The sequence below is a fragment of the Gopherus flavomarginatus genome, chromosome 3 (assembly GCF_025201925.1).
Source record: "Gopherus flavomarginatus isolate rGopFla2 chromosome 3, rGopFla2.mat.asm, whole genome shotgun sequence".
Lineage (NCBI taxonomy): Eukaryota > Metazoa > Chordata > Testudines > Testudinidae > Gopherus > Gopherus flavomarginatus.
This window is the reverse complement of record NC_066619.1, coordinates 130,146,342-130,158,367: the sequence shown is the minus strand read 5'-3', so window position 1 is coordinate 130,158,367 and position 12,026 is coordinate 130,146,342. Positions and strand designations below refer to the sequence as shown.

The following is a 12,026-nucleotide window of genomic DNA, read 5'->3' as shown; positions in this document are numbered from 1 at the left end:
GGGGGATCTAGGCCAGCCCTAGAGGCTGGAGACATCGCTTTGAAGGCCCCTAGGATAGCAAAGCTGAAGCATGCTGCAGAGAAGAGACACTTACAGAAAGGCGAGGAAGGTTCTTTCCCCCACAAGGCTGGCTCTGGGGAGCACAGGGACCACTCCTTCCTCCAAAAAGCAGTTATGGGCCTGCTGTTCTTCCTCTGAACCTGGCTGCCATGCTGCCATGGGCGGTGGGTACAATAGGCCAGGGCAGGCTCAGCCTCCCCTGGTGTACTGCTGCCACTGGGCACTGGTTGTGCGGTTTGCACGGGAAGTTTTTGCCTATTATTATGCCCCATGCAGGTTCCAGGGCACTGAGGAGGCAGTATGTGCTACTCAGCTTCTCGGGTTCATCAGTAACCCCCCTGGACTCAGGTTCTTCAGGAAGAGACAAGTTTTTCCCACAGGGCAGCTTGGGGTCTCAAGAGGGGAGGTGCAGCGTCGCTGGGGCGGCTTCAGATGGCCCAGGGGTCCTCCAGCCACAAGGGGCTCAGGTCGTGACGGAGGTGACCTCGGGCAGAACAGGTGAGGCTAGGGGGGCTATCCTCCCCAAAGGGGGGCTCCACCCGCCACCCGTGATGGCAGCGGAGTAGGAGCTGGTGCAACCAGGGAAGCAATCTGTCTCATCTTCAAGCACACACTATCTGCTTGGTGCCAGCTCTGCACCATGCCTGATGCAGAGTAGCTTTAAAGCTACAACCCAATCCTTGGTGTCTGTAAGAAAGGGTATTTTCCCCTCAAGTGGAGCCCAAGCAAATTCCTCTTAAGCACCTGGACGATCTATCTTTTTAACAGCATTCCATTCAAAGCTGGAGCACAGCCTGAATACCTGAGTGATCTGGAGGTTAACGTATAGCATGAGGAGAAGCAGCAGACAGGCTGGAGACTGTCTTTGGGTGAAATTATTCAAGATAGTTTAAGTCCAAAGCAGACTGCGAAGAGTTACAAAACTGGGTGACTGGGCAAGGAAATGGCAGATGAAATTCAATATTTATTAATGCACAGTAATGCACACTGGAAAACACAATCCCAAGTATATAAAATGATGGAGTTTTACACTAGTTGTTACCACTCAAGAAAGAGATCTTGGAGTCATTGTGGAGAGTTCCCTGAAAACACCCGCTCAATGTGCGGCAGCAGTCAAAAAAGTGAACAGAATATTGGGAACCATTAGGAAAGTGATAGATAATAGTACAGATAACATAATGCCACTATGTAAATCCATGGTATGCCCACACTTTGAACACTGCATGCAGTTTTGGTGCCTCATCTCAAAAAAGCTACATTGGAATTGGAAAAGGTAGAAAGGATGGCAACAAAAAAATCATTCGGGGTCTAGAACAGGAGACGAGATTAAAAAGACTGGTACTGTTCCTCTTGGAAAAGAGAAAACTGAAGGATGATATGATAGAGATTAATAAAACCATGACTGGTGTGGAGAAAGTGAATAAGGAAGCGTTATTTGCCCCTTCACATAACACATGGATCAGAGGTCACCCAATGAAATTAACAGGCAGCAGGTTTAAAGCAAACATAAGAAGGTACTTTGTCACACAACGCACAGTCAACCTGTGGAACTCATTGCCAGGGGATGCTGTGAAGGCCAAAACTGTAACTAGATAAGTTCATGGAGGATCAGTCCATCAATGGCTATTATCCAGGACAGTCAGGAATGCAACCCCATGCTTTGGGTGTTCCTAAAGCTCTGACTGCTAGAAACTGTGACTAGAGGAGAAGGGATGGCTCAATTAATTGCCCTGTTCTGTTCACTCCCTCTGAAACATCTGCCACTGGCCACTGTGAGAAGACAGGATACTGGGCTAGAAGCACCATTGCTCTGACCCAGGATGGTCGTTCTTTTGTTCTTAAATATAAAAGGACGAGAATGAGCAAAAATATGTTGCTTTCACCAGCTGGCCATTCCCTGGGAGTACAATAAGCATTTCCCTTTTCTTGCTGCAACGGCAAAGTCAGGCTCCCAGAGAGAAGATGGGCTGATTTCAGTGAGAGTTTGGAGTTTCCAGACTGGTCTGGTCACTGAACCTGAACTCTGTGATGGAATTTAAAGCAAGTTTCAATCAAACAGATCAAAGGCGAAAGGCTGTGGAATGGAATGCGAGTCCCCATTGGAAGGGGAGAACGAAATTAGGAGTGAATTTGCAATCATTTCCTGAAGAAAACGGAGAACTGAACACAGAGCCAGGATGACTGAGAGGACAGAGGCAGTGCCAAGAAATGAGAACGTTTGGGACCGCGAAGGAGAAGGCACTCTGAAGAAAGATCTCAGATAGACACTTAATACAGGGCTGGGTTTGGAATGCAAACAGATTCTGAGCTATTCTTCCCTGTCCAAGCACTACAGTGCCCTGGTTCCCTCCACTCCAGCCTTTCCTGCCCTTTTCTCAGCTTCTTACAGCATCACCGCTGGGTCCTAGGCGTGCTACAAACTTGCTGAGCTCGTCCACACTTAACTCCCTCTTAAAGACCCACTGCTACTGTGCTGTCTACAGCAACCTGAGTGGACCTATTTCTTGTTGTCCTTCCCCCAACCTCTGTCATCCCATCTGTCCTGAAACTGTGAGCAAGGAAAGCCCCTTGGTGAGGGTTTAGAAAGCACCTAGCGTTTCACGGGTACTGCCACAAACACATCACAGTGAGATTTAGGAATCCAGTCCTTTGGTGAGGCTAGGAGGTGCCTATTCAAATAGCACAGGGCACCTGTTTTATTCACTGTTCACACACATCAGCCTTGTATTTTTAGAGTGACACGGTTATTACAGGTGCAGATCTCAGGCCTTTGAATGGCAGCAGATCCCAGACCCCGAGTGACCCAATGATAGTCAGAGGCCTGGAGACATGCCGCATCGCCCTCCCCTGGGGCCAGGTTGCCCGGGCAGAACTCTCCTTGAACACAGCAGCTGCACAGGGGAGCGGGAGTCGCACTCATCACGGCTGTGATTGTATGATGAATATTTTATGAAATACATATTCAGCCTAAAATCAGGAATAACATTTAAAAGCTCAAAATAGAGACACCAGGAGCTTAATTAAATTCAGGGCACTATATATAACTGTCCTCGGTGCTCTCTGCTGTGGGCTGGAGCAGTGTCTCTCTCCTCCTTGCCCTTTGCTAGGGCAGAAGCCTTGCCTCCCCCTCCATGCTCCAGCTCCTGCCCTCTCAAAGGAACAGAAGCCCTTGCCGCAGCTGGCTCTGCTGGTTCCTCCCAGAGCTGTGAGCTCAATTCACTCGGTCTCCTGTCTGGTTCTCTGTTCACAGAAAAGCATGCGCACACACACACAGAGTGTGAGCATGCGAGTCACGGCTATGGCCCCTGTTTGTTCCCTTTGCACAACAACGGTGGCTCAAAGGGGACCTCAGGCTACCCTAAGAGGGAAGCTGAGGAGGCTGCCACTACATAGTATCACACCTCTGGAGGGCAGGCTGATTTATCCTCCCCCTCACCTGACAGCCCTTCACTCTGCTCTGTTCCCTGTGCTGCAGATTGGCTTCCTTTCTCTTTCACTCTGAAGCGTTTGCTCCAGCCACTTGCTGTTCTTCCCCTCGTCTCTTATGTTCATCTTCCCATTTCACAATATCTTTTCAAGTGACTTCAGGGCCAATGAACAGTGCCAGACTGAGACACCAAGATACTTCCCCATAAGTCTCCCCTGACCTGGAGGGATAGGAACTAAAGCTAAAGGGACATTTCACTTCCCATATTCATGCAGACGTTTTACGGTGAGACAGCCTCCTAGGATAGCGGCATGGGAACGTGCTCACATGTCCACTGAGGCTGGGCTGAGATCATATGTCATAGATTGCCATCATCTGGGTAGGACTTTGACCATTTACCGACCTACAGGCCTGTTAGTTTGACCTCAATTGTATGCAAGGATTTGGAACAAATTTTGAAGGAGAAAGTAGTTAAGGACGTAGAGGTTAATGGTACTTGCGATAAAATACAACATGGTTTTACAAAAGGTAGATTGTGCCAGCCCAACCTGATTTCCTTCTTTGAGAAGATACCTGATTCTTTTAGGCAAAGGAAACACAGTAGATCTAATCTACCTGGACTTTAGTAAGGCATTTGATACAGGTCCATATGGGAAATTATTAAATTGGAGAAGATGGGGATTAATAGAGAACTGAAAGGTGGATAAGGAACTGGTTGACGGGGAGACTACAACAGGTCATGCTGAAAGGTGAACTGTCAGGCTGGAAGGAGATTATTGTGGGAGTTCCTCAGGGATCGGTCTTGGGACCAATCTTATTTAACATTTTCATTAATGCCCTTGGCACAAAAAGTGGGAGTGTGTTTATAAAATCTGCAGATGACACAAAATTGGGAGGTATTGCCAATATGGAGGAGGACCAGAATACAGACGCTCCCTGATTTACGCAAGTGTTCTGTTACGGAACGCCTTGTGTAACTCGAATTTTGCGTAAGTTGGAAACATATACCATTACACACAAAAAAACCCCAAAACAAATAAAAAAACCCTCCTATTTCTAGCTTACGGAACTTTTTCCATAAGTGCAGATTTGTGTAAATTGGGTTTGCGTAACCCGGGGTAGGGGAGCGTCTGTATCATACAAGATGATATGGATGACCCTGTAAACTGGAGCAATAGAAATGGGATGAAATTTAATAGTGCACAGTGCAAGATCATGCATTTAGGGATTAACAACAAGAATTTTTCCTGTAAGCTGGGGATGTATCACTTGGAAGTAACAGAGCAGAGGAAAGACCTGACTGTATTGGTTGATCGTAGGATGACTGAGCCGCCAATATGATGTGGCCATGAAAATGGCTAATGCAATCTTAGGATGCATCAGTCAAGGTATTTCCAATAGAGACAGGGAACTGTTAGTACCAGTATACAAGGCACTGGTGAGACCTCATCTGGAATAGTGTGCGAAGTTCTGGTCTTCCATGTTTAAAGAGAGATGAATTCCAACTGCAACAGGTACAGTGAAAGGCTGCTAGGATGATCCGAGGAATGGAAAAGCTGTCTTATGAAAGGAGACTCAAAGAGCTTGGCTTGTTTAGCCTAACCAACAGAAGGCTGAGGGGAGATATGAGTGCTCTCTATAAATACATCAGAGAGAGAAATACCAGGGAGGAAGAGAAGTTATTTAAGTTAATCACCAATGTGGACACAAAACAAATGGATATAAATTGGCCATCAACAAGTTTAGCCTGATCAGATGAAGGTTTCTAACTATCATAGGAGTGAAGTTCGGGAACAGCCTCCCAAAGGGGAGCAGAGGGGGCAAAAAAAACAAACAAACAAAAAGCAAAAAAAAACCACCACATCCCATTGGCTTCAAGCCTGAGCTTGATAAGTTTATGGTGCGGACAGTGTGATGGGACTACCTCCAATGGCAGGTAGCCGATTGGCGACTGCTCGCAGCAAATCTCTCCAATGGCCGGAGATGGGACACTAGATGGGGAGGGCTCTGAGTAACTACAGAGAATTCTTTCCCAGGTGTCTGCCTGGTGGGACTTGCCCACTTGCTCAGAGTCTAAGGTCTATTTGGGGTCGGGAAGGAATTTTCCCCCAGCTCAGTCTGGCAGAGACCCTGGGGGGTTTTCACCTTCCTTTCCAGCATATGGCACGGGTCATTTGCAGGTTTAACTAGTGTAAATAGTTGATTCTCTGAAACTTGACGTTTTTAAATCATGATTGGAGGACTTCAGTAACTACGCCTGAGATCTATTACAGGAGTGGTGGGTGAGGTTCTGTGACCTGCAATGTGCTGGAGGTCAGACTGATGGTCACTTCTGACCTTAAAGTATGAGTCTAAGCAGGTTCAAGCCAGTGACCGAGAGGTGAAAGCCTCTGTATCCCATTACCAGGCCTCTGAGCTATCATGTAATGAGCCTCAAAATCATCCCAAGAGGGATTTTCCTTCCTTTGTTTTTCATTTCATTCTAAACTCATTTCCCATCTTAGCCCTGCTTTGAAATAGTCCTAGATGACTATTCCGAACATTTTAACAGAGCCATTTATCTTCATTTTTTTCTCTGAATACAGGATTAATCTCTGACTCCCTGATCACTTTCCTCGTTTAGCAGGTTTCAGAAACAGCCCCACCAAGAGCTTCATTCTCAGCTCTCAAACTGCACATCATAAAATGATTTCAGGGGGAGGTTTTCGAAGGCACAAATGGCAGTTAATTAGGCACTGAACTTTCCCTGACTGTCAGTGGGAGTTAGGGGCCTGTTTCTTTGACACCCGCCCTTGCCTCCTTCAATGTATAAAATACTATGGGCAAAACTCTGGCCCCATTCCAGGCAAGGGGAGTTTTGCCATTGATTTCAGTGGGGTCAAGATTTTACTCTGTGACTTTTCTTTAACCTTTGTTTTTATTCCTATTTCGAGGCCACGTGAAGTGGGATTTAGGATGGCACGAGCTCTATTTTCCTGGAGCGTAAGAAGTTGCCACGGCAGTTGTAAAGAATGATTGGCCGAAAGGCTCTCCTCAAACAGAAACCTCATTTCCCCAGGCTTTTCATCCTTCTAGGAAATGTTTTTAAACCATGCACTTTTTCTTTGAAAAAAGAAGCGATTCAAGTATTAGATGCTGATTGGCTATTATAGATGAGCATAGAGGACTCACCTACACAGGGTGTTCAGATACTACAGTGATGAGTGCAGTACAAGAACCTCTAGAGAACAGAATACTGCTCACAAAAGAGCTATGGCAAGGTGTGTGGCTGAAACCCACGCTGAGGCTGGTTTAAGGGCAAGTGTCAAGCATGACAAAGCATGCTCAGCACCATCTGAGAAGCCAAGGTTAAAGTGTAGCCCGACAAGGACCGTATATCCCTTGCAGTAATAGTCGACACCAGTGAAAGGATTCAAGGACGAAGGTGATGTGGTCAGAAGGAAAGGAAGTGACTTCATTAATATAATTTGTCTTACTGTAGTGCCTAGAAGTTCCTACATTGGACCACAAGAAAAAGATGGTCCCAGCCCCAGTGAGCCCCTTTAGTAGAGGTGTTTGGGAAGGAGGTATGGTGACTGTGATGCTCTGAAAAGGAACTATGACAATCAAGGAAGAGGAATGTGGGGAAAGGAGATACGACGGGAAATATTACAGTAGTCAAGGTGAAAGATGACCAAAATGCCAACAAAGGTTTTAGCAGTGAGAATACAAGGGAATGGGCTTGTTTTAGATACTAGGCCAGAACATGGGATTTAGCGAGCACTGATATGTGGAGCAGGGGAGAGACCAATAGAAGATGGGACCAAGGTGGCAAGCCAAGCAGGGAGAATAATGAAATGATCAGCTGTGACAGAGAAAGGAGGCAGAGCAGGGAGATCTGAGATTTGGAGTCTGAAATATTGGCAGGAAGTCCAGAAGGAGATGGCTGAGACAGAGGGAGATGCAAGGCTAGACTGAGGGGGAGATGGAGCAGTTCTCTGGTAGTTGAAACCATGGCAGAACACCTGAGCGAGAGCACAGAGGGAGACCAAGGTGAGCTGAGAAGAAAACCTTGAAGGCTATCCACAGGTAGGAGTGAAGGCAGGATGAGGAAAGAGTGCTCAGCAAGGAGAAGCAGAAGAGAAAAGTGTCCTCATCTAAAAAGAAGGATAAAATGGAGGAAGAGAGAGTGATCAATGGTATTGGTGGCAGCAGACAGCTTGGGAACAAGAATACAGCTTAATACAAAGAGAGTCATGGAGGATGCTGGTGAGGCCAGCTCCAGAGTGGGGAAGCTGGAAGTCAGATTGGAAAAGTCAAGGAGAATGTTGCACAAGAAGTCAAGGCAGAGAAGACTCAGGGAGTTTAGAGAGAGTACAGGGGATGAGGTGACAGGTGAGACCAAGGGAAGACTTTTCAGGATAAGTGATATGACACTGTACTTGTGTACAACGGGAAAGAGACAAAGGGGAGGGACTGGTTAAATACACAAGAGAGGGAAGGAATGGGAGAAGGGTCCCAGGAGCACAGGATGTGGGGGAAGATGTGCCAAGCTGGGGTTGGGCTGGGGAAAAGGGGCTATAAAACAGAAAAACCAGCAGTCCTTCCCTTTCTGTGCTGCACTACGACAAGCCAGCTTGCCCGCCCAAACAGATCTAACTTGCCATTCATAACTACCAGCTAACTCAAGGCTTTAGAAGTGATGGGAAAAACATGCCCAACTGATGTGAAAAATCAACCTGGCAAGTGTCACGCAGACCACATTTCCAAATTAGCTCCCAGAAGATAAACAGAGCAAAGGAATTGTACTGGGAAATAGCAAAGAAGAGCAGTCTATGTGTAATGATGTCTATCTATTTCCACAGTATCTCTATGGTTGTCTACAGCTTATCTATCTCAATGGCTATTCAAATATGATAAAAACATGAATATATTACTTGTTGATGGGTTGTCCAGCAGGAGTGTGTTCTACCTCATACCCTTCTCTTCCCAAAACATCAATCACTGTGTTGTTGCCCATGAAATGACCTGCAGTTAAGAAAAAAAATTAGAAACTTTGGAGCAAACCAAACAAGAAGAGCAGTAACCATCCTCACCCCTCCCAAAGAAAAACACCCCTCAGCAATCCACCACAGCCACACTTCTAGGAGCAGAAGATCTGTCAGAGCAACTGTTTCCATTTCTCTTCTATGAGGTCTTGAAGTACATAATACACCAAATTATTGGAGAAGTGTCAATACCGGTGATCTGGCTGGTGCCAGAATGTTCTCACTGGGTCATTCTGAAGTTCCCTGCTGCTAATCACCACCAATATGCCACCGTGGTAAATAAATGATTCTGTCCTCCTTACATTTCTCCTATGGAATCAACTGGATAAAATACCCTTCACTTCCCATCCCAAACTGTTCCCAAGTGTTCCTACACATTATCACACAGGCCGGGACCCTGGAACAATTTGTTCAATGTGGGTGCAGAGAGCCATTGAATCAAACTGTAATCCTGTATAGATGGAAACCACGTCAAGCTAGAGTGTGCTGCCGCATCCCCAATTCCAGCACCTGTGCGAACAGGCGCTGCCCTCTGACCTCATAACAGATGAGGTCATTCAGAGATATAAAGTTACACTGGTATCAATATGGAGCAACAGCATTTAACCGAACTGCTCTGCAAACGGAAAGGCCCTAAATATCATGTCATAAACATGATATTATATTGTTGTGATTATTAAATTAAGAGTCACCCAACTGTAGTGAATTAAAAATAGCTCTGGACTTGGGTTAGACACTGCCCTGGCCTGGCTAGAATTCAATCTCTCGCTTCCTTTAAAATAAGCAATTAGAGACAAATATTCACCTATAACTTCAGTAAAATCCACTAAACTTTGGAGAGGATTTAGCTGGCTTTGGCATAATTCTGCCAGTGAATTGGCATTGCTGGCACTAAACATTAAAAAGGTTGCAAAGCAGTTTTTAAACTAGGAGATGGGGGAAAGCCGACTGCTGCAGAGAAGCATGTGGATCAGACACAGACTTCTCTTAGGGGAGAGTCTGATGATAGAGAATCTCCAGGTTATAGTCAGGAGTAGAGGACGGAAGAGGATAATGTAAGGGCCAGATCAGATGATAGACAGTCACATAAAAAAGAATCTGGCACATCAGAAAAGGGCAGACAAATAAACAGGGACAAGTTTTTAAAGTGCTTGTACACAAATGCTAGAAGTCTAAGTAATAAGATGGGTGAACTAGAGTGCCTTGTGATAAAGGAGGATATTGATATAATAGGCATCACAGACACCTGGTGGACTGAGAGCAATCAGTGGGACACAATCATTCCGGGGTACAAAATATATCAGAAGGACAGAACAGGTCGTGCCAGGGGGGAGTGGCACTATACGTGAAAGAAAATGTAGATTCAAATGATGTAAAAATCTTAAGCGAATCCACATGTTCCATAGAATCTCTATGGATAGTACTTTCATGCTCTAATAAGAATATAATATTAGGGATCTATTATCGACCACCTGACCAGGACAGTAATAGTGATGATGAAATGCTAAGGGAAATTAGAGAGGCTATCAAAATTAAGAACTCAATAATAGTGGGGGATTTCAATTATCCCCATATTGACCGGGAATATTTCACTTCAGGACGAAATGCAGAGATAAAATTTCTCAATACTTTAAATGACTGCTTCATGGAGCAGCTGGTACGGGAACCCACAAGGGGAGAGGTAACTCTAGATTTAATCCTGAGTGGAGTGCAGTCCGAGAGGTAACTATAGCAGGACCGCTTGGAAACAGTGACCATAATACAATAGCATTCAACATCCTGGTGGGGGGAAGAACACCTCAACAGCCCAACACTGTGGCATTTAATTTCAAAAGAGGGAACTATACAAAAATGAGGGGGTTAGTTAAACAAAAGTTAAAAGGTACAGTGACTAAAGTGAAATCTCTGCAAGCTGCATGGGCGCTTTTTAAAGACACCATAATAGAGGCCCAACTTCAATGTATACCCCAAATTAAGAAATACAGTAAAAGAACTAAAAAAGAGCCACCGTGGCTTAACAACCATGTAAAAGAAGCAGTGAGATAAAAAGACTTCCTTTAAAAAGTGGAAGTCAAATCCTAGTGAGGCAAATAGAAAGGAGCATAAACACTGCCAAATTAAGTGCAAGATGGTAATAAGAAAAGCGAAAAAGGAGTTTGAAGAACAGCTAGCCAAAAACTCCAAAGGTAATAACAAAATGTTTTTTAAGTACATCAGAAGCAGGAAGCCTGCTAAACAACCAGTGGGGCCCCTTGATGATCGAGATACAAAAGAAGCGCTTAAAGACGATAAAGTCATTGTGGAGAAACTAAATGGATTCTTTGCTTCACTCTTCACGGCTGAGGATGTTAGGGAGATTCCCAAACCTGAGCTGGCTTTTGGAGGTGACAAATCTGAGGAACTGTCACAGATTGAAGTGTCACTAGAGGAGGTTTTGGCATTAATTGATAAACTCAACATTAACAAGTCACCAGGACCCGATGGCATTCACCCAAGAGCTCTGAAAGAACTCAAATGTGAAGTTGCAGAACTATTAACTAAGGTTTGTAACCTGTCCTTTAAATCGGCTTCGGTACCCAATGACTGGAAGTTAGCTAATGTAACTCCAATATTTAAAAAGGGCTCTAGAGGTGATCCCGGCAATTACAGACCAGTAAGTCTAACGTCAGTACCGGGCAAATTAGTCGAAACAATAGTTAAGAATAAAATTGTCAGGCACATAGAAAAACAAACTGTTGAGCAATAGTCAACATGGTTTCTGTAAAGGGAAATCGTGTTTTACTAATCTAATAGAGTTCTTTGAAGGGGTCAACAAACATGTGGACAAGGGAGATCCAGTGGACATAGTGTACTTAGATTTCCAGAAAGCCTTTGACAAAGTCCCTCACCAAAGGCTCTTACGCAAATTAAGCTGTCATGGGATAAAAGGGAAGGTCCTGTCATGGATTGAGAACTGGTTAAAAGACAGGGAACAAAGGGTAGGAATTAATGGTAAATTCTCAGAATGGAGAGGGGTAACTAGTGGTGTTCCCCAAGGGTCAGTTCTAGGACCAATCCTATTCAATTTATTCATAAATGATCTGGAGAAAGGGGTAAACAGTGAGGTGGCAAAGTTTGCAGATGATACTAAACTACTCAAGATAGTTAAGACCAAAACAGATTGTGAAGAACTTCAAAAAGATCTCACAAAACTAAGTGATTAGGCAACAAAATGGCAAATGAAATTTAATGTGGATAAATGTAAAGTAATGCACATTGGAAAAAATAACCCCAACTATACATACAATATGATGGGGGCTAATTTAGCTACAACGAGTCAGGAAAAAGATCTTGGAGTCATCATGGATAGTTCTCTGAAGATGTCCATGCAGTGTGCAGAGGCGGTCCAAAAAGCAAACAAGATGTTAGGAATCATTAAAAAGGGGATAGAGAATAAGACTGAGAATATAATATTGCCCTTATACAAATCCATGGTATGCCCACATCTTCAACTGTGTACAGATGTGGTCTTC

The 12,026-nt window shown here is 44.7% G+C and overlaps 1 protein-coding gene across 1 annotated transcript in view; it reads right to left on the bottom strand.

The window, feature by feature from the left end:
* The window catches only part of LOC127046815 (metalloprotease TIKI1-like), a 105,465-nt gene that overhangs the window by 5,610 nt on the left and 87,829 nt on the right, over window positions 1–12,026 (bottom strand). The window contains exon 5 of the mRNA XM_050944373.1: window positions 8,404–8,494. Coding sequence (XP_050800330.1) covers window positions 8,404–8,494 — 91 coding nt within the window. The remainder of the gene's footprint in view (window positions 1–8,403; window positions 8,495–12,026) is intronic.